General features: G+C 45.4%; 1 protein-coding gene and 1 long non-coding RNA gene across 2 annotated transcripts in view; both read right to left on the bottom strand.

Annotated features, from left to right (window-relative positions):
• Positions 1 to 3,398: 3,398 nt before the first annotated feature.
• Positions 3,399 to 25,769, bottom strand: part of LOC147606803 (uncharacterized) — an 80,405-nt gene continuing 58,034 nt past the window's right edge. The window contains exons 10-14 of the mRNA XM_086791207.1: positions 5,145 to 5,210; positions 4,875 to 4,991; positions 4,595 to 4,785; positions 4,286 to 4,350; positions 3,399 to 4,116 (exon numbers count right to left, since the gene is read on the bottom strand). Coding sequence (XP_086647333.1) covers positions 3,912 to 4,116; positions 4,286 to 4,350; positions 4,595 to 4,785; positions 4,875 to 4,991; positions 5,145 to 5,210 — 644 coding nt within the window. The 3' untranslated portion in view covers positions 3,399 to 3,911. The remainder of the gene's footprint in view (positions 4,117 to 4,285; positions 4,351 to 4,594; positions 4,786 to 4,874; positions 4,992 to 5,144; positions 5,211 to 25,769) is intronic.
• Positions 16,147 to 17,279, bottom strand: LOC147606804 (uncharacterized). The gene is made up of 2 exons (XR_015264895.1): positions 16,961 to 17,279; positions 16,147 to 16,876 (listed from the first exon to the last, which is right to left on the bottom strand). It is a non-coding gene; the product is annotated as an uncharacterized LOC147606804 (long non-coding RNA).

Here is a 25,769-nt window from a genome sequence, read left to right as displayed (position 1 = left end):
TGAGCACCGACCCCAACCTCTCTAGACTTCAAAGGTTTTACGTTGATGAGTGGGCTTGCAGCCATGGGGGCATGATTGGTATCTTGGCAAGCACTACTTTTTCAGATCACGCCCCAGTTATTCTGTCCCTAGATCCCTGGAGGCATGGCTGGGAGGATTCTAGACAACCTCATTCAAGACCCTCAGAGCTGTAGAAGGATAGAGGAAATTTGGGTGGGACTGGACTTTACCTTAGGCTCTGCTACGTACACATTGGATGTTGGCCTAGGGGAGATCAGCGGTTTCTTGCAGGAGGCAGCCCAAAGCAGATTGGAGGGATTTCGGGAAAAGGAGCGGAGTCTGATGGCCTCTTTACAGCAGCTTCAGGACCATCCCCCAGATAACCCATGGATTGAGAGTCATCTTGTTGCCACCCGCACGAAGTTTAGATCCATTAAGGAGAGGAGGGTGGAGTATAGATGTCATGACAGAGCTTCATTCTAGACTCGGGCCGGTGACAGAATCACAAGGGATTTCTTTGAGATAGCTGGCCCCCACAGGAGGGGAGATGGTATTCGCAGGCAGCATGGCCAAGATGGAGCTATTGTTTCTGATCCACCCCATGTGACAGACATCGCCACTCATTTCTTCCGATTCCTTTTCACAGGTGCCCCATTATCCGCACTAGTGATGGACGCGCATGCGAGGGTCTCGCGGCACACAAGAGAGGTGGTTCCCCCCTCTCTTCGGTCCTCCTTATTGACTCCATTCACTGCAGAGGAGTTGGCGGAGGCGGTGACGCCACTACCCAGGGGCAAATGCCTGGGGGCACGACGAGCTTCCATTCTCTTTCTTTCTTCGTCATTCTTTCTTCGTCACTGGGACCTCATGGAAGGTGGCCTTCCAGCTACCTTCAACGAGATTATGCTCACAGGTGCCATGCCAAAGAGGCTCTTAGAGGGTTTTATACACTTGATTCCTAAGGAGGTGGTGACAAATTGGACATCCGCATTGGAGACCCATCACTCTTCTACATACTGCCTATAAGATCTTGGCCAAGGCTATCAGGAAGAGGCTTCAGCCCTTTCTCTTGGACTTGATTCATGACACTCAGACCGGCTTTGTTCAGGATCGGAGCATTCTGGACAACATTTTCACCTTCTAGGAGGCGACAGCTTCGGCCAGGATGCGGCAACAGGACCTCATAGTGCTACTCCTAAACTTTGAAAAAGCTTGTGATAGGGTGGATTGGAGCTTTCTGGAGGACACGATGAGCCAGATGGGATTCCCCGTGGAGTGGATTCGTGGAGTCTTAGGACTTTACTTAGCCTCGCATAGCCAGGTTCTCATTCAGGGAGCCCGTGGCGATAGATTCCCCCTTGCCCCCTTGGTATGGCAAGGCTATCCTTTGGCACCTTACCTCTTCTTATTCATCATCGAGGCCATGAGTAGTTTTCTATCAGCCTAGGAGACCAGACTTCAGGGATTGCGTCTCCCCCTCCCAATGCAAGAGGAGTTGCTTGACTCACAGCTTGCAAATGACACAGCTGCTTTCCTTTCCAGAGATGTGGGGAATCTCCAGAGATTTACGGAGGCGATTGAGGTTTTTTTCCGCCCGGAGTCTAGGGGGCCCTTGGCCGCATCGTACCAGATGGATTTTCACAGAGATGCGGGCACACGGTTTTAGCCTAGCCTTTGAGGACAGATTTGCAGCCAGCTTACTTCGAGTTTGGGATCACCTCAGGCCAACCCTTAGGCAGATAGCTCCAGCAGCCTCACAAGAGCAGCTTTGGGAACTCTTGGTCTGGAACCCTGATCTGTTTTCCCAATGGCCACATGTCAAGGGCCCGATCTCATGTATCATGGGGCGCCTTGAGCATAGGACCAACTAGGCCCCTTGGAGATTGGATCGCACACAGGCAGTTACTCCTCCTGGAGGTGCAGGAGAGGGTCCGGGGTAGAGACAGGCTCAACATCGACATCGACTCAACTATCCCTCAAGAGTGGCTGACTCCTATCCAAGACCCGACTCCCCCAGTGTGACCAAGTGTGTTCACCACACATGATATTCTCGTAGTGGTCCACGAAGCAGATAAGGACAATGGTCTACTCACTTAGAGGATTTCAGTGGCCTGCACCTTGCAGAGGGTGAGGGTGATTGGTTTTCGAGCACAGGAGTGGCACATAGACCCACCACCGGCCAAGGTGGCCAGGGAGAGATTCTAGTGGCTATGGATATGGGAGTGCCGACCTCTCACACACCTACAGTGGGACCCGGGAGAGTGGACTTGGCATGACCCCATGGATCGGGAGGAGACTCTGGATGCCCCCTTCTTTGCATATACAGCATTGCGAGGCTGCACGATCCAAATGCCAGAGATTTATGGCACCCCGACAGCACCTGTGTGGTTGTTTCCCTCCCCCTCCCCCTCCCCCTATATGAGATAGCCTTTTCCTCACAGAGCGGCCAGCCGGAGGAGAGGTGTCTCTTCCCCTTATGATCATTTGATTCCCGCCCTTATATGAGGCGAGTTTGTATCTAGCCCTTCGTGGTTGTATCTAGCCCTTTGTGGCTGTCTTTCATTAACTAATAGAAGGATCTTTTTCCCATGAAAAAAAAATCAACCATTATTGGAGCCATGCACATCTTATGCTCTCCACCACACCTCAAACCTGGATGTCTTCATGCCAAGAATCCAGAACATTGTCTGCTGTGACATGTCAAGAGTTAGGAGAGTTGCCACGAGAGTATTGGGAGAGTTGTTTATCAAAAGACCGCCAAATACGAAAGTTAATCTCTCTAACATGTTCCATGTCTTGAAAACACTTGCTTTATAATAGCTCTGGCTAACTGTGAAACATCTGTGGTCTAGAGGGAACATGAGGCTTTGGTTGAAGCAGCCTATATAAGAGAGCGGGTCAGAGACTATCCAAGCATCTACTTGAAGGAGGAGCCATGTCACCCCAAAAACATACTACAAACTCACCAACTGGAAGATGCAAAGTACTACAACTGCTTAATTTACTCAGTCTAGGCCTTGGATGCATAGCCAGATGTTTAAGGTATACCACCCTACAATAGTTGCATGCACTATGAACATAATGTTGGCTTCAAAGACGATCAATCAATGGAAAGTTCAGATTATCTCCCAAACTTAACAAAAACTATAGTGCAGGGATCTTGACTCAAAGCTTCAAATCATAAAATCCATCACGAGGAGCATACACTGTGCTAAGACATTCCTGCCCACATCATCAGCACTAAGAGTAGGTATGCGCCCATGCATAAAGATATGTCACCTTAGTAGAGAAATCTTGATAAATAAAACCATCAAATTGAGTTTCCATCACTTCAAGGGCAGACTCAACCATGGGAAGAGACAAGCAAAGTTTCTCACTACAAGTTGATACACAGCACTGAAAGGAAGGCAACGACCAATAAAAATGTCTTACAAATCACATACCCGTCTCCATATACAGTGAAAACTCTCATTCAATGGCTTTTAAAGACTGGTGCAAGGCCTGTTATTGAAATTCTTCTTTAGGAGGCATTAAAGAATGTCCCCTACCAAGCCACTTGGGCAAAAGGAAGAGAAAATTTGAAGGGGTTGGTGTACAGCCTGGTCCAGAGGCAACCTAAGCAAGCTGCAATTTGGCCACTCTTAATGAGCCTCTCAGGAGCTTCTCCACGACTTTTCTTACAGTGTGTTTGGTTGATGACCCTTCGCTTGTTCTTGCAGGTTGCCAAAAACAATGACCTCCAGCTGAAATAGCAGGTGCCTACACCTGTTTAGACCTTGCGGTTGGGTCTTTTGTCACATCAGAATAATTCTTAATTCATACATCCTGCAACAGCATTTAGAGAAAGGATCGTGGATGCATCTTGCATAAGTATTACTGTGTGAGAGTTGCTGTTTTGATAGCACAAAACGTCATCCATTCTTTTTCTTCCGTTGCAAATCTTTCAATGTTGTTGCCTCTCCAATCGGTGGGAATATAGATAGATAGTCAACAATCTGGGTTGGCTTGGCAGCATTGAGCAAGCTTGATTGAGAGGGGAGGGTTTTGGTTGTTCCAGAGGTCGTCTGTTTTGATTGCTTCAAAGATCTAGGTGGTGTCTCCAAAGACTTGATCGACCTGCCATCATTATTTTATTTAAGCTCAGAAGTGATGTAATCAAAGCATTCCCATCATTAAGGTCTTCAATTCTTGATAACAATCAGAGATGATGTTTGGGTTTTTGATGGTAAAAGGTCAAAAAAAAGCCTTCATTTTGCATCACAGCCCATAGGATGAGGGAGCATGCCTTCTTTTACTTGTGTCCTGGTTGGCAGGGCGGAGGGGTGTCCTCAGTGTGATTGCAGGTGACTCCTGTAGATAAAATTCATATCTTTGGGTGTTTTAAAATTATTAAAACTGCAACTTATTAACTGAACCATCATTTACAACGAGGCTCAATGCTGTAAATAGGGCAAGATCCCCCGTCCATAACGGACAGACAGTGACATCTCCCCTTTTAATAGGTGGGGTGAAAAGCCCCTTGGCAATTAAAGCCACATTTGTAACAACGGTCAATACTAGAAGTACTAGAGGATAAGCTAGCATGTGAACTCACTCCTAGTATCCATGGATGTTGGAGCAACTCATCTGGGGCTGCTCTTTGATTCTTGTCCCACCGTAAACAGCACGCCAAAAAATTGACAAAGAGAGTGTCATTGCATGCAGTAGCAGTTACCAAATCCTTTGTCCCAGGCCAATGTTTCTTCCCCCATGAATTAGGAACTATCCTGGGGTTGCTGTTGCTGTCTGCATTGAATAGAAGAGTAAGAGGTTTGCTAGAGTATATATAGCGGGCGAAAAACTGCTAAGAACCAATATTTGAAAGTAAATCTCACCGAAGAACATTTTTTTGCGGGTGGCTTGCTCAAGGACTGTACGAGGTGGAACCCCAAGAACCTCCATCATGCAGGCTAGTTGTTCCACTTCATTTTCTCCCGGGAACAATGGGTACCCTGCACTTCATCGAGGAAATGGTTAAAAACTTTTTAGTTCCAGTAAATACACCTGACCATTTGGATGTGTTTTCAAAAGAAGCAAACACACATGAAGCCATCTGAAAACGACAGGATGTTTCACATGCCAAATTATGTTGAACACACTCATACCTGTAAATAGTTCTGCCAAGATGCATCCAAAGCTCCAAATATCAATCATAGTATCATATGGAATGCCTGCCCATTTGATGTCACTGAGATATGTCTCTCTCTCTCTGTCTCTGTCTCTCTCTCTCTCTCTCTCTCTCTCACACACACACACACACATGTGCGCGCGCGTGCACGCACAAACAGCAAGCACAGATTCTTCATGGAGTCCTCTAGACAGTTGGGCACAGGAGGGTCATAGTAGTTCCTGGTATGCATGGACCACTCGTTGGTTTGAGTCACATGGCCTTTAGATGGACCGCCTAGCCCCTTTGACTCCCCCTTTCTTGATCTCTTGCGGCAGGAGATAAACCCCATCATCCATCTCGACCTGACCAGCTTCATACAGATCATACACGGATATCCTTGACCGAGCTTTCCCTAAAGCTCCAATCATACAGAAAGTACTTCTCGAGGGGCACTAAGGATGGATTCATTGAGAGGCACACTTGCCTCCACACGCGCATGTCCCATGCCGTGAGGATTGCCATTGGTAAGCTCAAAGTATCGTTACATTCCCTTCAATGAAAACTAGGGACAGCAGAGAGCATCCCATGGGACACTTGGATATGTAGGTTATGTCAAAGGAGCATTACATATTCAAATGCTGAGTTTACTACGAGATACGTGTGAGATATCAAGCTCAACTAGTGCAGATATGGATGACATGCCAGGATGACATCTCCGCACTTATGCCACTAGTATTATGGTTGATATGCGGCCAGTGGTTTACACGTTGTATTACACCCATTGGTTTACTAGAGTCATGGCATAGTTATAGCACCAGCTCATATAGTCAGGTTCACACTAAGGCCCGACAGTGATAATTTTTAATTGTGTGGTGTTTCTGTGCATGTTTCACACAGAGTGTTGTACATAATAGTTGATTTGAAGTGCCTACAGAGATTTTGGGATCTGCATATGTATGGCAAATGTATGTTAATGTGATTAGTTCACATAAAGTGACTGCATAACACATTTACAGAACTGCTGGAAATTGTGTATGTATTTGTCACATAGAACATTGGAGATTACAGGGTTGCTGTGAGTGCAAAAGTTACTGCAAGTTCTGTTTTGCCTAAAGAATACCATATTTGGTGGAGATGAAAGTTACTACAAGTAACAATGTCTGATAGTCTATCCCAAATTGTAAGCAAGAAGCTAGATAAGAATAAATTCCAAGCATGTAAGTTCAGGATGACAAACCTCCTCATGGAAAAAGGATATTGAGAGTTTATTACAGGTGAGGAGAAGCCTGAAAATCACACTCCACAACAGGTACATGACTTTAAGGCATGGCATGAGAGGGCCAGTAAGGCTATGTATTGGCTCTCTATTAGTATGTCAGATTCTATGATTAGTCATATACAGAATGCAATGACAGCGGATACCTTGGTTAAGCTATATAGGATAAGTACCAAGGCTAGGAAGGTGCATTTAAAGCAAGAGCTACATAATGTCTGAAGGAATAAGCTATGTATCAATGATTACTCATTGAAGATTAAAAGGGCTTGCAGATGCCCTCACCTTTCTTGGAGCACCAATTGACAATGACGACTTGGTGTCAGTCACTTTGAATGGGCTTGAAAAGTACTATGATCAGTTTCGAACATCTATCCGAATTGAGAGAATTTTCCAAACTCATAGGACCTTATAGCTCTTTTGAATAGTGAGGAGATGAATGTTGGGGATAAATCATCCTCTAGTAATATGCAAGAGCAAACCTACACAAACACAAGTAGAGGTAGAGACAAATCTTCATCTAGCCGGCTGAGGTGCACGCCGATATGGAAATAGGAATCAAGGACAACAATAACAATAGGATTCCAAATCACAAACAAGTGGAAGAGACTACCCTAGAGGCAAAGAGAGTCAAAGAGACCGAGATGTATGGCAAAGAAATCAGAGTATAAATAGCATAGAGTACTATTATTGTGGCAAAACATGGCATATATATAGCAAAGGACTGCTATAAAAGACAAAATGACATAAAACATGGAAGTTGCAGACAAGGGAACTATCTATCATCAAGTAAGAAGACTTAAGATAGAAGTGAGCAACTTTTTGTGATACAGCATATACTTAGTTCCACGATTACAGATGCACCGAATTCAGGAGGTGTATAGTATGTTGATTCGGGTGCCTCTAACCACATGACCAGCCATGGTGAGTAGTTCTAATAAGTAAGGAATTTGAAAAAACCTAGTTATATAGACGCACGTGATGATACAACGCACCCTATTACGTATGTTGGAGAAAGTCCCTTTGTCTATGTACGATGGCAAAATGAAGTATCTTGCTGATGTGCTTCATGTGCCAAATGATTGAGCAGAGTCTACAAGTGAGGTTAAACTCTCCTAGATGTTATGTGGAAGTTTTCAATAACCAGTGCCGCATGGTTGCAAAGGGAAACAAAGTTGGCAAATGTATACATTGGATATAAGCATCCCTAAAGTGAAGGCTTCAAGTGTGATTGTAAACATTGATATTTGCCATAAACATTGTACATGTCAATATTCAATAGCGGTTGAAGAATATGCAAGTCCAACGTATTGTTATAGGTTTGCCACAGCTCAAAGTGGATGAAATGCACAAAATATGTGAAGCATACTAATTGGGCAAGTAGGCTAAGCATGCATTCAAGCATGATGAGCATGTAAGTCAAAGACCTTTGGATGTGGTGCATTTTGATGTTTGGGGACCAACAAAGATGGTATCAATCAAAGAATGCCATTATTATATATTTTACATTAATGATCACACTAGGAAAGTGTGGATGTATTTCATGACAGAGAAAAGTGAAGAATTTACTCACTTTCATCAGAGCTTCAAAGCTATGGTAGAGAAAGACAACGGCATGCACATAAAATGCCTAAGGTTAGATGGTGGGAGACAATATTTCTCCAATGGATTCAATGACTATTTAAGAGAGCATGGGATAAAGAGGCAGTTTACATGTAGGTATACCCTGCAACAAAATGGGATTAAAGAAAGGAAAAACATGCATATTACAGAAGTTTCCCGTGCATTGAAAATGAGAAAGAAATGCCTCATTATTTTTCGACTCAAGCAGTAGCACAACTACAGTTTATATTATGAACAAGACGCCCACCACTGCAACAACTCATGGCATGACGCCTCAACAAAAGTTTACTAGCACAAAACCAAATTTGGCACACTTGAAAGTGTTTGGGTGCATTGCTTATATACATGTACCAGATGAGGTGAGAAATAAATTGGATCCCATAGCAAAAAAAATGTATATTCATTGGTTATTCCCCTTGAGCAAAAAGATTATAGGTGTACCCCACTACACGTGAGATGCGAGTGAGCAGAGATGTTGTGTTTGATGAGATGAGTAGCTGGTATAGGTGAGTGAAGGATTCTATAGAGGATGAAACAAAGAATCAAATGGATGCCTTAAATGTTGAGTGTAAACCGGCCTCAGTCTTCAGACAAAACCAAAGGGCGGTGCAAAAATAAACTTGCACACTTCAACACCTTTGAGGACCAAGAAAAGGAAAACAAACAGGGGGAGCTAGAGTGCTCCTGCAAACAATACACGGACACCAATTGGCCCCAAAACGCAGTGGCGCCCCTTGCGGTATTTCTTTAATTGATTATAAGAGAGCTTTGATTACAATAAGGCTGGAAACTCAGCCGTCACAGTAGAACCCCTGAAGCCTGCAAAGACCCTGCATCATGGCTTCTTGTCCACTCGGCATCCACAAACAAGTCCAGCCATTGTTCACATCGAAAGACTCTCTCACATTGAGTCCTGCATACAGAAGCTTTCTCCCATGATCAGGGCTACCACAACAATCCATAGCCTCTCACCCTATGAACAGCATCACGCCCTGACACATCTAGTGCTTCTGCATCACAACACAGACTCCCAAACTGTCTCCCAAAAGAGAACTCGCATCACAACACAGCATACCATACAGTTGACACACCTGTACCAACCCTCTCTACCTTCCAAGGGTACTATCCATCTCTATCATGGATTCCTTGTCCCCTGTCCAATCAGTAGCAAGGTTGTACCAAACATGTGTCCATTCCTGTACCTTCTGCCTGTATGTGACCTATCTCCAGGAGAACCATAAACATGTTTCCTCGAGAAACCTACGACCTGTTTTCCGTGAAACCCTTAGGCCTATTTCCCTTTGAAACCTTTGTCCTCTTTCCATACAGAACCATTCACAACACCATTCAACAACGGTGCCAACAACGGCATACATCTAGTTACCTATTCCCTCATAAAACATCTGGAAACATAGAGATGCCCATAACTGTAGGTCCCTCTGTTCCTTTCCAGCAGGAAGAAAACAATCTGGTCCATGAGCATGCAGCCATGCGAGCTTGCATCACTCCCATGCCAAGAAACACATTCAATTGACCTGTACTTGCAGCCGGAAACCCAAGCACATAGCTTAATTTGCTGCCAAACAAAAACAGCCCATAAGCAGTCCTGCCCTCTTGTTTTGCAGCCGAGAGAGAGAGAGAACACCTGTGGGTGAAACTGAAGTCCAGCCCTGCACTCCCTTTTTCAGTCCACGCTTCTATGTCCAGCACTGTATGTATAAACAACAGCTCAACCCGACAGACAACCTCTTGCCAAAAGCCAAGGAGAGAGAGAAATTCAGTAGGCGCCTGTATACACTGCAGAAAGCCAGCCCTCCAAAAGCCAAAGGGAGAGAGAAAGGTTCAGCACCTGTGTCTCAGTTCTGTAGTACGGCAGCCAACTGACCTTTTCTCCCCAAAAACCAAGCATACGAAGATATTCAGCTGCGCCTGTAGTCCCTGTAGCGCAGCCCGCCAGCAGTACCTTCCAAAAAGCATGAGAGAGAAAGAAAGAAAGAAAGAAAGATTTTATTAACGTCTTCCAAAAGACCGAACTCGGCCTATGAGACAAATCGGTGTACCTATATGGGGTATCCTCTGTCATCCCAACAAAATGAAAAAGTACTGAGCTAAAAAGCTGAATTTGGGCGTGCAATAAGTACAATGAGTGGGGGAGGGGATGGAGCTCTACTACTAGGAGAATGCAAAGCTATATGCATGGAGTATACAATCATGATATGCAACCTAGCTAGCTCCATCCTGTACCATACTGGGGGTATAAAATGGTATACATCAATGAAGGGGGTGTCCACAGCTCCCTGAAGAACATGCCTGGGTGTGCTCTGAATGAGCCAGTCGCTCCGCACCCTCTCTGTGAAACTGAGCTCTGATCTCTGTCATCTCTCTCTGGTATAGGCGTGGTGTCCGAAAGCCAGGTGTCCTCTGTCTCCTGCGGGATCTGAGTGTCTCTGCTCTCTGGAGAGCAATTCCCTGCCGTGTAGGGGCTGGGAGTGGGATGGATCTCTGAAAAAATGTAGTAATCTGTGTCTGTCGTCCCCCCTCTGGAGCTGTCTGAGCCTGTAATGATGTCTCTCTGTGGCGCTGTATGTCTAGAATGAATCTCCCCAGTATGCGCTGATCTGCTGCCTCAAAGATCTGGCGTAGGGAATGTGGCTCTCTGAATAAAATGGGATATCTCTCTCTGATGGCTGTATATGCTCTGCATCTGCATACATAATGCTCCTCACTCTCCACCTCCTCTCTGCACAATCTGCATACCCTCTCCTCTCGGGGGATCCGTGCTGCTCTGCCAATCTCAATCTCCAATCGGTGTGATGAAACTCTAAGCTGACCAATAGCCACTCGGGAGCCGTGTGGTAAAAAGCCCTCCATGTATCTAGGCCTCTCTATAAATCCATCATCAGTGATACTCATGAAGTGATCTTTGTAGTATAGCATCTTCGGTGGAAGAGGCTGTATAGGCGATATCCATGTCTCTCGTGTATAGAGCTGCCATAGGTCCTGTCTCAGGAACCAAACCAGATCCAAATCTAGTCCAAATTCAACCAAACTGAATTTGAAAAATTCTAGAATTCAGTTAGCTTTGGTTAGAGCTTCCCTCTCCTATAAATAGAACATGAGTCCTTTGAAACAAAGAGGAGAATTTTACTATACTAAAGTTATGCTGAAATAATGCTAATTTCTACTATTCTCTAAAATTCTCTCCAAATTCAAGAAATTGGAGCTTCCCTCTTTCTTCAATCCCCATTGGTGACTCCATCAACATGCTAAACCAATTGATTGGTTGGGGGCCTCTATCGTGAACAAAGAATCAAGCAAATTGTAAGGTAATTAGTGAATTTTGATCATTTTCTATAATTTCTCAATGTTTCTCTCTTCTCAACCCCTCTCAAGCTTGAGAAGCTTAATTGGAATGGTCTTTGAATGCTATTGAAGTTAATTGATGAATGGTAGTACTTGGATTACATAAATTGATGAATGTTATTGAAGTTAATTGATGAAAGATAGTAAAGAATTATATAAATTTTTATTTATGCTTAATTCTAATGGTTTTTATGTAATTTCTCTCTCTCACTCAAAGAATGGTCATTCTCATGCTATCTGTGTCCACCACCAATGGGTAGCAAGGCCTGGCGCCCATACCGCTGCTCCATACATCAATGCCGGTGTGACTAATGTGTCAAATAGCCACCCCTTCGTCCGGGGCTCCTGAAAATGCGCCTAGTGGCACTGTCTCTCTAGCATAGCCAATGCTGCATATCCCCGTGTCAATCTACCTCTGGCTGCTGAACCCATGGTGAAGCGTGTGGCTGCTGCAGAGAAGGTAACCCCTAGGTACACGTATGATGTCACCACCTCCACCTGGCATCCTGCGAGAGTGAATGTCAGCTGACTCCTGCCCTGTCTCGATGTATGAAAGACCATAACCTTGGTTTTCCCAAGGTTCACAGTAAGACCCCTCTGTGTGCAAAAATCATCAAGTGCATGTAGATGTTGCTGTAGACCACCTGGAGACTCAGACACTAATACAATATCATCAGCATAAAGCATAATATGTACTGAGATACCTGCTAAATCAACTCCATCTCCGCCTCCCCGTGTAATGAAGTCAGCCACCTCATCAATGTATAACCCAAATAGCGTGGGGGAAAGTGGGCATCCTTGCTTCACACCAATGGTGCTAGCAATAGTCTCGAACATACCTCCTGGACATCTGACTCGCCCAAAAACCTGCTCATATAATGCATAGATGCCCCATGTCATATCTGCTGGTATGCCAAGAGACTGCAGGCGTTGAAAGAGCCTCTCTCGTGGTACTGTGTCAAATGCCTTGCGGAAATCCACAAAGCAGCAATAGAGCTTTCTCTTCCTCACTCTGGCCTGATCAATCATACATCTCAAAGTGAATACATGGTCAGTGGTAGAGAAAGCTCTCCTGAAGCCTGCCTGCCCTGATGAGCGTAAACCTGCTCGCTCAGCATATAAGCAAGCGTGGGGGAAAGTGGGCATCCTTGCTTCACACCAATGGTGCTAGCAATAGTCTCGGACATACCTCCTGGACATCTGACTCGCCCAAAAACCTGCTCATATAATGCATAGATGCCCCATGTCATATCTGCTGGTATGCCAAGAGACTCCAGGCGCTGAAAGAGCCTCTCTCGTGGTACTGTGTCAAATGCCTTGCGAAAATCCACAAAGCAGCAATAGAGCTTTCTCTTCCTCACTCTGGCCTGATCAATCATACATCTCAAAGTGAATACATGGTCAGTGGTAGAGAAAGCTCTCCTGAAGCCTGCCTGCCCTGATGAGCGTAAACCTGCTCGCTCAGCATATAAGCTAAGCTCCTGCTCCAGCACTGCACCATAGAGTTTGGCCAGCACGTGGCCAACCATAACCGTCCTGTAGTTGCTCGGATCGAGCATATCCCCTGTTTTGTGAATCGGCACAATGGTGTGCATCGTCCACTCCGCAGGCAAACCCTCTGCTAGTGCCCTGTTAAACAGGTGTGCAAGAAAAGGAGCTAAAGAATCTACTGCATATATGAGATGCTCACCCTGCAGGCCCATATGGTCGGCGGCCCGTCCATGCTGTAGGCGGCGGATAGCTTCCTGTACCATCGAGTGGGTAAAGAAGCTAGCTGTGGTAGGTCGAGGCTCCTGTGGCTGAGGTATAGGTGGCTGCTGTGGGACATGGTATAGACCCTCTGCATATGTGTGCCATGTTTGTGGGTCTGCAATAGGTGTCGGGGTCCGGGGCTCTGTGAAGTGCCGCCATGAGACAGGGCTATCTCTACTCATGAAGAAATGAAAGATCTCTAGCTCCTGTATCTCTGCGAAGGCCCGCCTTTTGCGGCGAGTAAGTCTCCTCATCTCTCTCCTCGACTCCTGCTCTGTGATGGCTCCCAAGGCTCTCAGTATGCGGAGTCGTGAGTATAGGGCTCTGCACTCGTCATCATACCATCTGTTCTGGGGCATAGTCCCAGGTCTCGCAGGCTCTCCTGAGTGTACACGATGTGGGAAGCTCTGTAATGCAGCCGTGTGTAGGAGTGATGCGAGCTGGGCTGTAATGGTATCCATAGATGCCAGGGGATCCATGAGTAGGAGCCCATCCTCTACTCTGCCAGTGTATATGTCTGCCATGTCATGTGTGAAGTAGATGGTAGTGTGTGGCGTCGGTATGTGGGGGGCTGGTGATACTGGTGATCCGGCTAGTGAAAATGCCAAGTATGTATGATCTGCCCCAATAGGACGAGGTGGAATGGAGAATGAGGTGACAAGCTGTGATGCCTCCAAAGACCCCATAATGTAGTCTACCACCGTGCCTCCGGTCCGTGTATGACCCCCATGTGGGAAGCATGTCAGCCCTCCTGATCCCGGCCACTGTAGCATCCCGTTATAAATAACGAGACGATGCCTGGCTCCCAACTCTAGTAAGTGGTCCCCATAATGTCCTCTGTCTGGTCCAGTGTCCTCTGATGCCCGACTAGCCCCTATCTCCTCTGGATCCACAGGGTGGAGGATCTCCATGTCATCATAGTCATACACCTCACACTGTCTGCTCTGTGTGTGGGCATTGAAGTCGCCCGTAAGAAATACTTCCCCTAGTGTAGAATAATGCATAATCTCCTCTGACAGACAAGTGTATGGCGAGGCTCCTATCTCCTCCTCCTGTGGCATGTCCTCTGTAATGACATAGGAGGATCCTGATGGAGAAAAGTAACATAGAGCTATGTATATAACCCTGTCCTGTGAGAGCTGTAAGCTGATCCACATGTATCTGGCCTCTGGATCCTGTGCTACCACTCTCAGTCTCCCCTGTAGCTCTCGTCTGAATAGGACTGCTACTCCCCCCGACCCTCTCGAGGTACCCTGGCGTGTGGTCCTCCTGTATGCTGACTCCCACTGGAATCCCTCTACTCGAGGTAGCCCTCTCTCTGGGCTCTGATGTGTCTCTGTCAGAAGTATGATGTCTCTCCCCACCATAACATGCTCCAGTCGTCCAGGCTGCACCCATAGTGAACCATTACAGTTCCATACTGCTATGTGTATCTCTGTCAGTGGCCTGGTCTGTGTCCCATAGGCCCCAAACCGCTAATCCATGGGCCGGCCATCAATGATGACCCGACCATCTCGATAGAAGGCCTTCTTGCCTTCTCTCCTCGCATGTAAGACTCGTGGCATGCAAGTTCTCCTATGCTCAAGCTGCATCCTCGTGAGATCATCATCCAAGAAAATAGGAGCTCCCTCTAAACCCCGTAGTATAACCCTCTTCCTCATGAAGGTGACCCTCTCCGTCTCTCCTGCAAACTGTAGGATGAGGGCTCGCTTGCGTGTTGAGTCTTTCCCGGCTCTCCATGCTTTGGTGAAGGGGAGAGGGTGCTCTTCCTTGTAGCCGAGCTTCATGCATAGAAGCTGTCCATCTTTCTCGGGAGTGGAGTCGGGTGTCTCGGCTATACCTGTGACTCGAATGTTGAGGCGGCGGGCATGCCTCATCTTCTCCTCCTCAATGGTGGTGTGAATGATTTGGTTTTCTTCCCTTTGAGTTTCCTCTCTCACTTCTTTACGGATGTTCTTCTTCACCACCTCGACCCATCCTGACTGCTTGGCTTCGAGCTTTCCTTCCATGTCCTTTGTGATCTCCTTGGAGATCTCTTCTTTGATGGCCGTGAGAGTGTTGTCATTGATCTCCCCTTCTTCCTTCTCAGCATTCTTGATGGCTACCATTTCCACTTTCAATGCACTCACCTCCTCCTTGAGTGCCGTGTTCTCTTGTTCGAGGTTCGTGACCCGTGCTTCGAGAGCTATGATGTGCTTGTGTAGTTTGTTTTCCACCTCATTGAGGTTGGAATCGGATGTCTTCTTGTTCTCCTTGATTAATGCCTTCATTGCCATCTCGAGGGCCTCGAGTTTCTCTTGGAGACTCGGGGCCATTCCTCCAAATCACTCTGCAGTCCTTCCCACAAGCAGGGAGGAGAGAGAGAGAGAGAGTTATGTTTCTGCCTTGGGGGCCTGAGCAAGGGTGGGTGGGGAAAGGGGCCAGAAACCCGAAAATGGCGAACTGGCGGGGGCAGAGAGGCGAACTGACGCCTAGCGCGAACTGTGGCGAACTGGGTGGGGAAAGGGGGCAAAAACGCGAAAATGGCGAACAGTGTGGGAAAGGGGGCAGAAAGGCGAAAATGGCGAACTGGCGGGGGCAGAGAGGCGAACTGACGCCTAGCGTGAACTGTGGCGAACTCTTGCAAAAAGTGTGGGCATAGTAGGATAGCCTCCCAAATTAGCTTTTCGGCCACCAAAGGTTATAAAACCTTTTAAATTAAAATCTCTTTGTCCCCTTCATACTTGGGGTTGTCCACACATGGGTTTCCTTTTCAACTCCAAACTGATGCCATTAACACTGTCCACCATGTACTGTCCAGAGAAAAACACAGGGTCGTGACATTGAGCGGCAATCACAAGCACTTAGTGGACCAAGAGAGTCCTCTAGCAATGGGTCTATTGTGAGACCTTGGTCAGGCAGGCATTCCAATGTGTCATGTGGTGGTACTACAAGTGCTAAAAATTCAGCAAGTTCATATGAATCATGTGTTGGGTTTTATGCTGTGTATGCACCCAGAGGAGTGCTAGTGATCATCAGTAGGTTACTGGGGCAATTTTTACTTCAGTTAGTGGAGGTTTTTTCCCCCAGTTTAGTTCATTTTCACTTATATGCAGTTTATAAGTGTTTTGGTCCACCCGGCACATTTATGGCCGGTCATGTGAACACTTATCCTTTAGGGGTCACTATCATGTGGCTTGTACTTCACATTTTTCTATCATTGAGATATCTACAGCAGTCGTGTTCACTCCCTGCTTGTTTTCCATGCCTGTTTTCTTTCTGTAAACCCTAACCCTAACCCTGTTTAGTCTTCAATTGGTATCAGAGCCATTGAAGTTTTGCCTTTGCCCATTGCTGTACACTGCCTGCGCTCAGCACTACCCGTACATTCAATCGAAGTCACCTTCACCTGTGCGCCGTCAGTTAATCTTTACGCCAGCTGCCCGTACATCCAGTCGCACGTCGCCTTCAATCAGGTACTACAACAGGTGTCGCCTGCAGTTACGTACGTGTACCAGCCCCGTACTGTATGCGTACGTGTACCAGCCTCGAACAGTCAGCGCCGCCCTCCGCTTCAGTTCCAGTCAGCGCACGTGCATCAGCTTCGAAAGACTGCGCCTGTCATCAGCGCTGTTGTACCTGCTACGTACGCTTGTACCTGCATACAGCTCGACTGCAGCTGACGTGTACCTGCTGTGTATCTGGTGTTCCTGCTCCGTACAGTCTTCTGTACACACCTGCACAGACAGCCGTACAACTGTCAGTACAAGCGACCAGCAGCATCTGGTGTTCCGTACTTGTTCTGTACCAGTCAACAGTACCTGCAGTGCATTCGACTCCATTTTCTCCTCCTGTTTCGTACTGTACCTGCTCGCCCAGTTTTAGCACTGCTTCCGTACAGTACCAGTCGACTGTACCTGCACAGTACAGTCAACAGTACTTGCTCTTTGGTGGACTGTACCTGCATGAGTACAACAATCAACTCATATCTCAGCTGGTAAGCATTACAGGCTTTGAGTTTTGGGCATTCTTATTTTTCTCTGTGAAAAATATACAGGCACAACAGGCAGATTTTCTAGCAAGAAAATATACAGTTTTTTGCACAGTTTGGGTGCAGCAAATTTGGGCATTTTTGGGGCATTTTGGCATTGTGTACGCCATTTGCTGCTCTACTCAGTCATTGGTGCATTAAGCTGCACATTCAGAGGATTGAGAGTGCAGGCAGATTTGGGTAAACTGTATTCAGTGGAGTACAGTTGTTATCAGGGTTTTTGCTTTTGGGTTTTTTGGTAAACAGGTACAACATTGTGCGTAAAGCATAATGGCAAATCAACAGCAAAGTGATGTATTCACATATTTGTCTAAGGAAGACAAATTGGATGGCACGAACTACTCCTTGTGGAGTTTTATGCTGAAAAATGTGCTTGTGGCAAAAGGTCTTTGGGATTTTGTTAGTGGTGATGAACCACGTCCAGGTCCATTGGCTCCAGAGACCCCTCCCCAAGGGGGTGCTCGTGGACGAGGACAACAGGTACAGGCTCCAGGACAGCCATTGCCTGTTCAGAGAACAAATGCTCAAAAGACATGGGATGCCAGGGATGCACAAGCATTGTCACTCATTGCATTGTCAGTTCAGAGGTCCATTATACCTCATATTCGTTCAGCTGGCACTTCACAGAATGCATGGGTGACTTTGGAGCAGATGTATGCTGCTCGTAATGAGGCTAGGATCTCATTTTTGAAAAGAGAGCTGGAAAATCAGAAAATGAATGAAGGAGATGATATGTCTAGCCACTTAAACAAGCTGCAGGATTTGAGAGAGCAACTCATCAATGTGGATGAGATTATTCCTGAGACACAGCTTGTGTCCACCATTTTGCACTCTTTGCCAAGATCTTACTTGGCTTTCCATACCTCTTTGAACCTCAGCATGAGGAATGCTGTTGAACCCCTCAAGTATCAGGAACTTGTTGCTCTCTTACTACAAGAGGAGCAAATGAGGAAGAATATGAATATGAACACAAATGCTGAACAAGCATTTACTACAGGTCAAAAGGGGAAAGGGAAATCTCAGCCAAAGAGTGCAAATCAAAATTCAGGTGATGGTGGTTCTTCACAGGATACCAAGAAAAGTGATGGACAGCCCAAGAAGAAGGGCAAATGTCATTACTGTAAGAAGCCAGGTCACTACATCACGGAATGTAGGAAGAGGATTGCCAAAGAGAAGGCAAAGGAAGCTGGGATGTCTGTAAATGATGCTCCTAAAGCTCCTCCAGAGACTGCTTCTTTTGTTGAGGACAGGGATTACTGTTTCTATACATGCAGCTATGATGCCTCTTGGTCTTCACAAGCACTCAGTATGACAGAGCATGCATGTACTTGGTATTTTGATAGTGGTGCCTCAAAGCATATCACATCTCGCAGGGATTTGTTTAGTCATGTTGGCCCTGCCCCTGTTGGCAAAACTGTTCAGTGTGCCAACAATGCTTCATATCCAGTGTGTGGCATTGGGGAGATTCAGCTTACAGCCATTGATGGCTCCATTCTCCGCCTTACAGATGCCTTATATGTACCAGGGATAAAGAAGAATTTGTTGTCCATTTCTTCTTTAGCACATTGTGGAATGCAAGTCCACTTTGATGATGATAAATGCATGGTCAGAGACAAAGCAAATGCCTTGATCTTGATGCTTACTGGTACATTATGTCATGGACTTTATGAGTTGGATGCATTTCAGCCAGTGGATCAGTCTGCTTATCATGCATTCACTCTTACTCCAGCTATGGTTGATGCGGAGTTATGGCATGCTCACATGGGGCATGTAAATTTTGGTAGTCTTATGCTTATGCAGCGACATAATATGTTTACAGATCTACCTCTCATGGAGAAGCCTCCAGATCACATTTGTGAAGGATGTATTTTGGGAAAAATGCACAGGTTTTCCTTCCCACGTGATCAGGCTCTAAGAGCAACTGCAAAGTTGCAACTTATACACAGTGATCTTTGTGGTCCCATGCAGACGAAGTCATTAGGTGGTTGCTTTTATTTTGCAACATTTATTGATGACTTCTCTCGTATATGCTGGGTCTATCCTTTGACATAGAAATCACAGGTATATGATGCATTTTTGGCCTTTGTAGCACTTGCTGAGACAGAGTCTGGATGCAAGGTGAAGACTCTCCGTTCTGACCGAGGGGGGGAATATATGTCACATGTGCTGAATTCTTTTCTTGGGAGTAGAGGTATAAAACATCAGTATACTACTCCTTACACTCCACAGCAGAATGGGGTTGCAGAAAGGAAAAATCGGTCACTCATGGAGATGGCCAGATGTATGCTAAAGGCAAAAAGACTACCACATATCTTTTGGGTGGAAGCAGTAATGTGTGCTTGTCATATTTTGAATCGATGTCCCACAAAGGCATTGGTTTCTATTACTCCTTTTGAGGCTTGGCATGGCCGCAAGCCTTCTGTATCGCATTTTCGTATCTTTGGGTGCCTTGCATATGCACACATACCCAAAGAGTTGAGGAGGAAGCTTGATGATAAAGCCACAAAATGCATTTTTGTTGGGTATAGCCGTGAGAGCAAGGGCTACAGGTTATATGACCCACTATCCAGGAAGATATTTATCAGCCGGGATGTGATTTTTGATGAAAAATCAGAATTATCCATGGCTGGTTATGAGGCAAATCAGGCTGAAAATGATGTATTTGAAGGTCTTCTACCCATGGAGTTTCATTCCACAGTTGGTGATCCAACTCATGAGGGTAATGGACAGCCAGCAAATGATGTAGGTGGTGCAGAAATTCAGCAGCCAAATGAGCCAGAAGCTGAACCAAATATGGGACAGCAGGCACCACAGGTCAGACATATACCTAGATGGTATTTGAGGACACTACAGGACAGCCATTTAGAGGTTCCTCTTGCTGGTCGTACTCGTAGGGAGACAAGGACCAATGAGCATGCACACATCATAGATTTGAATCTGGTTATGGCAGCCAGTTTACAGGATGATGATGAGCCTGATTCATTTGTGGATGCACGAGATAATGTGCATTGGAACAAAGCCATGCAGGATGAGATTGATTCTATTAAAAAGAATCAAACATGGGATTTGGTTGATCTGCCCAAAGGCAAGAAAGCCATTGGTACTAAATGGGTCTACAAGTTGAAAAGACATGCAGATGGATCCATTGACAGGTACAAAGCCCGTCTAGTTGCAAAGGGCTATGCACAGAAGAAGGGCATTGATTATGAGGAGACATTTGCTCCTACATCCCGTATGTCGACACTTAGGTGTGTCATTGCATTGGCTGCACATCATGGTTGGGTTGTTCACCAGTTGGACATAAAGACTGCATTCCTACATGGGGACCTCGAGGAGGAAGTTTATGTATTTCAGCCCATGGGATTTGCAGAACATGGTCATGAGGGGAAAGTATGCAGGCTGAAAAAGGCCTTGTATGGTTTGAAACAAGCTCCACGAGCTTGGTATGCAAAAATAGATGCTTTTCTACTCACTCAGGGATTTGTGAACAGTCCATCAGAGACCACTTTGTATGTGAAGAAAGAAGAGACAGATCTGCTGGTCATCAGTCTTTATGTGGATGATCTCTTGCTCATGGGATCAAATGATGACAAAATTGCAGCATTTAAAGAGATACTGCAACAGACATTTGACATGTCTGACTTGGGCCTTGTACATTACTATTTGGGCATACAGTTTGTGCAGGATAACAGAGGCATTGGGTTGTTGCAATCACGTTATGTTGCTAAACTTCTGGAGAAGTTTAAATTTCAGGATTGCAAGCCTATTAGTACTCCTATGGAGCCTGGGATGAAACTGTCACTACAAGATGACAGTGTTTCCTTTGATGCCACTACATATGCTCAGGCTGTTGGGTGCCTCATTTACTTGTGTAATACAAGGCCAGATATTCAGTATGCAGTCTCTCAGTTGAGCAGATTCATGCACAGCCCACGGTTGTCACATTGGCAAGCTGTGAAGCGTGTATTCCGTTATTTGCAGGGTACCTTGTCTCTTGGGTTGCTTTATCCTGAGGGGGGTGACATGCAGTTACATGCTTACAGTGATTCAGATTGGGCTGGTGATTTTGATACCAGACATTCCACTAGTGGGAATTGTTTCTTCCTTGGCGCTTCATGCATTTCTTGGCTAAGCAAGAAACAGACCACGGTGGCCACTTCATCTTGTGAGGCAGAGTACAGAGCAGCCTACACTACTACTGTTGAGTGTGTTTGGCTGCGTCGTCTTATGACTGATATGGATATTTCAGTGGAGGAGCCTACACCTATCTATACTGATAGTCAGAGTGCCATTGCTGTGGCCAGGAATCCTGTGTTTCATGCTCGCACGAAACACATTGAGATTCACTATCATTTTGTTCGGGAGAGACTCCAGGCAGGAGATATCAGTCTGATCTACTGTCCTACAGATCAGAATGTGGCAGACATCTTCACCAAGGCATTACCACGTCCGAAATTTGAAGCATTCCGCAATGCTTTGAATTTGTTTCCTTTTGGTGGATGATGTACAGTGATCACATATCACTCCAGGGGGGTTTGTTGGGTTTTATGCTGTGTATGCACCCAGAGGAGTGCTAGTGATCATCAGTAGGTTACTGGGGCACTTTTTACTTCAGTTAGTGGAGGTTTTTTCCCCCAGTTTAGTTCATTTTCACTTATATGCAGTTTATAAGTGTTTTGGTCCACCCGGCACATTTATGGCCGGTCATGTGAACACTTATCCTTTAGGGGTCACTATCATGTGGCTTGTACTTCACATTTTTCTATCATTGAGATATCTACAGCAGTCGTGTTCACTCCCTGCTTGTTTTCCATGCCTGTTTTCTTTCTGTAAACCCTAACCCTAACCCTGTTTAGTCTTCATCATGCAAGGGAAAAGAAAAGATGGATCAGCCTTTTATAATGCTTGATGTTTCAGTAGGCCACTCCTTTGTTGATGGTGGCTCAAAACAGAGCCTTGATAAGGAGTTTGGGATCCCCATTGTTGTTACACCTAGTATACAAAGAGCCTAAGCAATGTTGAGAACACATGGTCGTGATCGAGGTATACAAAGGTCTACTAGAGTGAAATATCCAGTGGACAGGTTGAGATACCATGAGTATATGGTCAAAGCTATACAAGAAGTAGAGCCCACACATTTTGAGGAGGCACTTGGACAACATAAGCATTTGGGAAGATGCCATGGATGAAGAGCTAGGTGCGTTAGATGCCGATGAGACATGGGATTTGGTGCCTTTGCCTAAGGAAAAGATGGCAATTGGATGTAAGTAGGTCTACAAAGTGAAGCATAATTCAAATGGCTCGGTTAGAGCTGGTACAAGATAAGATTGGTTGCCAAGGGATATGCATAGACATATGGCATTCAATATAAGGAGACATTTACCTGGTTCCTAGGATGGCAACCTTGAGAGCAGCCATTGCTATGGTTGCAACACCGAAGGGATGGTCTTTACATCATATGGATGTAAAGAATGCATTTTTACATGGTGATTTACATGAGGGAATTGTGCACCCACCAAGATATGATGATCATGAACACCCAGATTTTGTTTGCAGGTTATGCAAAGCCTTGTATGGCTTGAAGCAGGCCCCTAGAGCATGGTCAGACAAGATAGGAGAGTATCTTATCACTATTGGATTTCAGATATCCAATGATGATTTCTCACTTTATGAGAAAGACTGACACGGAGATTGTGCTAGTGGTGTTGATGACTTGATTTTCAAAGGTGACAATGATGATGATATTCATGAGGTGAAGATGCTTCTTAAGAAGATGTTTGAAATGTAAGATTTGGGTGGGCTAATACTTTCTCGATATAGACATTATTAGATCACGTGATGGGATTTGGCTTCTGCAGAGACAGTACACTTTAGACATATTGTCCAAGAAAGAAATGATAGGGTGTAATCCAATCTCAGTACGATTGGAGCACAATAGAAGGTTGTCTGTAGATATAGATGATCCCCTACTATGTAGGGATGCATAGTAGGTAGTTTGATTTACATAACTATTACGATTGCATAATAAACCCTATCGACATAGCATCCATCAAGCAAGTTCTTAACCCACTGAGCAACATCATTTGCAATGGGAATTGGTGAGTCAATTCATGCAGGCCCAAGAAAGCCACATTTATATGTAGCTTCGAGGATACTCAAGTTCTTAACCCACTGAGCAACATCATTTGCAATGGGAATTGGTGAGTCAATTCATGCAGGCCCAAGAAAGCCACATTTATATGTGGCTACGAGGATACTCAAGTACATAAAGTCCATAGTACATTATGGACTTCTCTATGAGGCTAGGATACAGGTACGGATACATGGGTACACAGATGCAGAATGGGCTGGTAGTGTCTGACAGCAACAGCCGTCCACGGTTGCTTTGTCGAGTACAGACACGGTTGCTTTGTCGAGTACAGAAGCTAAGTACACGAGCACTGCTATGGCGACATATGAGGTAGCTTGGCTACAGAAGCTACTTGCAAATATAGGTGAGCCCATGAATAGGCCAGTTGTTATTTATTGTGACAACATGAGCAGCATACAATTGGCCAGTAACCCAATGTATCATGCTAGAATGAAGCACATTTAGGTGCATTATCATTTTGTGAGAGAAAAGGTTTTAGAAGTGACGTGAATTTGGTTTATGTCAGCACAAAGGATCGATGGCTGACATCTTTATGAAGGTATTCAGTACAGAAAAGCCTCACAGGTTTAGAAGCTTACTTGAAATGAAGAGTATGGAGTTGAGCTCGAGGGAAAGTGTTGACATATCGGGCTCAACTAGTGTGGATATGGATGCCAGGATGACACCTCTGGAGTTACGCCACTGGCATTGTTAGTGAGATTATGGTTCATATACCTCAGTGGTTTGTAGGCTCTATGACATCCACTTTGGTTTACTAGAGTTACCGCATGGTTATTATAGCGCCAGCTCATATAGTCAGGTTCACACTATGGACCTTGTATGTTTTAGTAGTAGAGTACTTTCCCTTTATAGTATGTATTATGTTACGGTTGTAGAAAAGTGAAGAAGATAATTCAGCCATCCATCTCTCTTGTATGCTTATCTACTCTTGTGTGCGTGTGTGTTGCAAGGAGCTCAAGCTCACTCTCTCCTCCACATTATTCTCAATACCGGGACCCTACCACTACCTCTTCAGAATGGATTTCAAGTCTTTGTTACCAATGATGGAGTATCGAGATAAGAGATGTCTTGGGCTATACCTATTGAGACATCACATAGATGATTTCTGAGGCAGTAGTCTAAGAGGTGGGATACCGCACAAACATCTACCGTCAACTTCTTCAGTTCCCACCCACAAGCCCAAGACGATCACCAATTGGTGCCTTCACCAGTCTTGACCAGTGTTTCACACACTGAGTAGAGCCAAGGTGTAAACGGGGATTTCCCACAGAAGAAAGCTGAAGCATTCAATAGCATGGATTGGCCTGAAAGATGGCCACATAGCATGAGCAGCATGGGATTTTATCAATAAAGTGACTTATAATGTTTATAAGTCAATGTTTTCACACATCACTAATGAAGGGCTGGACATATTATTGTTTTGGGCATCTACAGGTGGACAAAAGGAGGCGCCTACTTGTAACTTGGCCGGCAACTTTGGGAAAAGGCTTAAAAGTAGTTATTTTTGGCAGCTAAGGCCACTTTTGGCAAAAGGAGAAAAAAGCAAGGGCTAAAAAAGAGCTGGCCGACTCCAACAAAAGGGAGGATGGGCTGAATTCATGGAAGAAAGAAGGGGCAACAGTCAAGAACACTCTCTCTCTCTATTCAACGCCGGCCGTACAGCATACAGCCTTGCCCCTTTTTCTTGCACAGGTCATACACACGGTACAGCACCTCTTCCTTGCTTGTGCCGTTTGTACTGAGGGGTACCAGCCGTACAGCCTAGCACCTCCTGCATACGCTGGTCATACAGGGTTCAGCAGCAATGGTCCACACGTGTGAAGCCCAAGTGCTGATTTGAGGCCTATTTAAGGGGCTTCTCTTCGTGATTGTTCCTCAGCTAGCTGGAGCTGAGTTGTTGTTCTCTCAAATATTTGTGGAAAGATTTGGGGTTGTGCACACCCGCAGCTTGGTTATTGTAAAAAGCTTCTCATTGAATAAAGAAGATTCCTAGGGGGGGGGCAGCTGTTCCGGCTCAGTGTGGTGTTATTGTACTATTTATAGTTCTTCCACTATATTTTCATGCTCTATCTCATCTTTGAAGTGTTGGTCTACTATCGTTATTATGGTTCGTGGACCCTGACATTGTGACATTGGTATCAAAACAAAGGCTTTCTCGGAAGCAAGAGGCTTCCTTCCAACAATGAGAAAGGTAAAAGATCAGAAGTGGGGACTACATTGACCAATAGCTTTGCTATTAAGCTTATAGAAGTAGTCATGAGCATGAGCAATAGCCAACTTGGTCTAACCATTTATGGATTCGCATATTTGATCCTCGAAATATGGAGTTGGTTTTATATGCCCATGTTCACCACTCTTTCCATATGGATTATTGTGGATTATACATCAAGCTTACGAGCAAGCTATATGGAGCTATTTCTCAAGATAT

This window comes from Cibotium barometz, chromosome 56 (assembly GCF_041138505.1).
Source record: "Cibotium barometz isolate CiBa-2024 chromosome 56, ASM4113850v1, whole genome shotgun sequence".
NCBI classification, from domain to species: Eukaryota; Viridiplantae; Streptophyta; class Polypodiopsida; order Cyatheales; family Cibotiaceae; genus Cibotium; species Cibotium barometz.
This window is presented reverse-complemented; position numbering and strand designations above follow the sequence as displayed.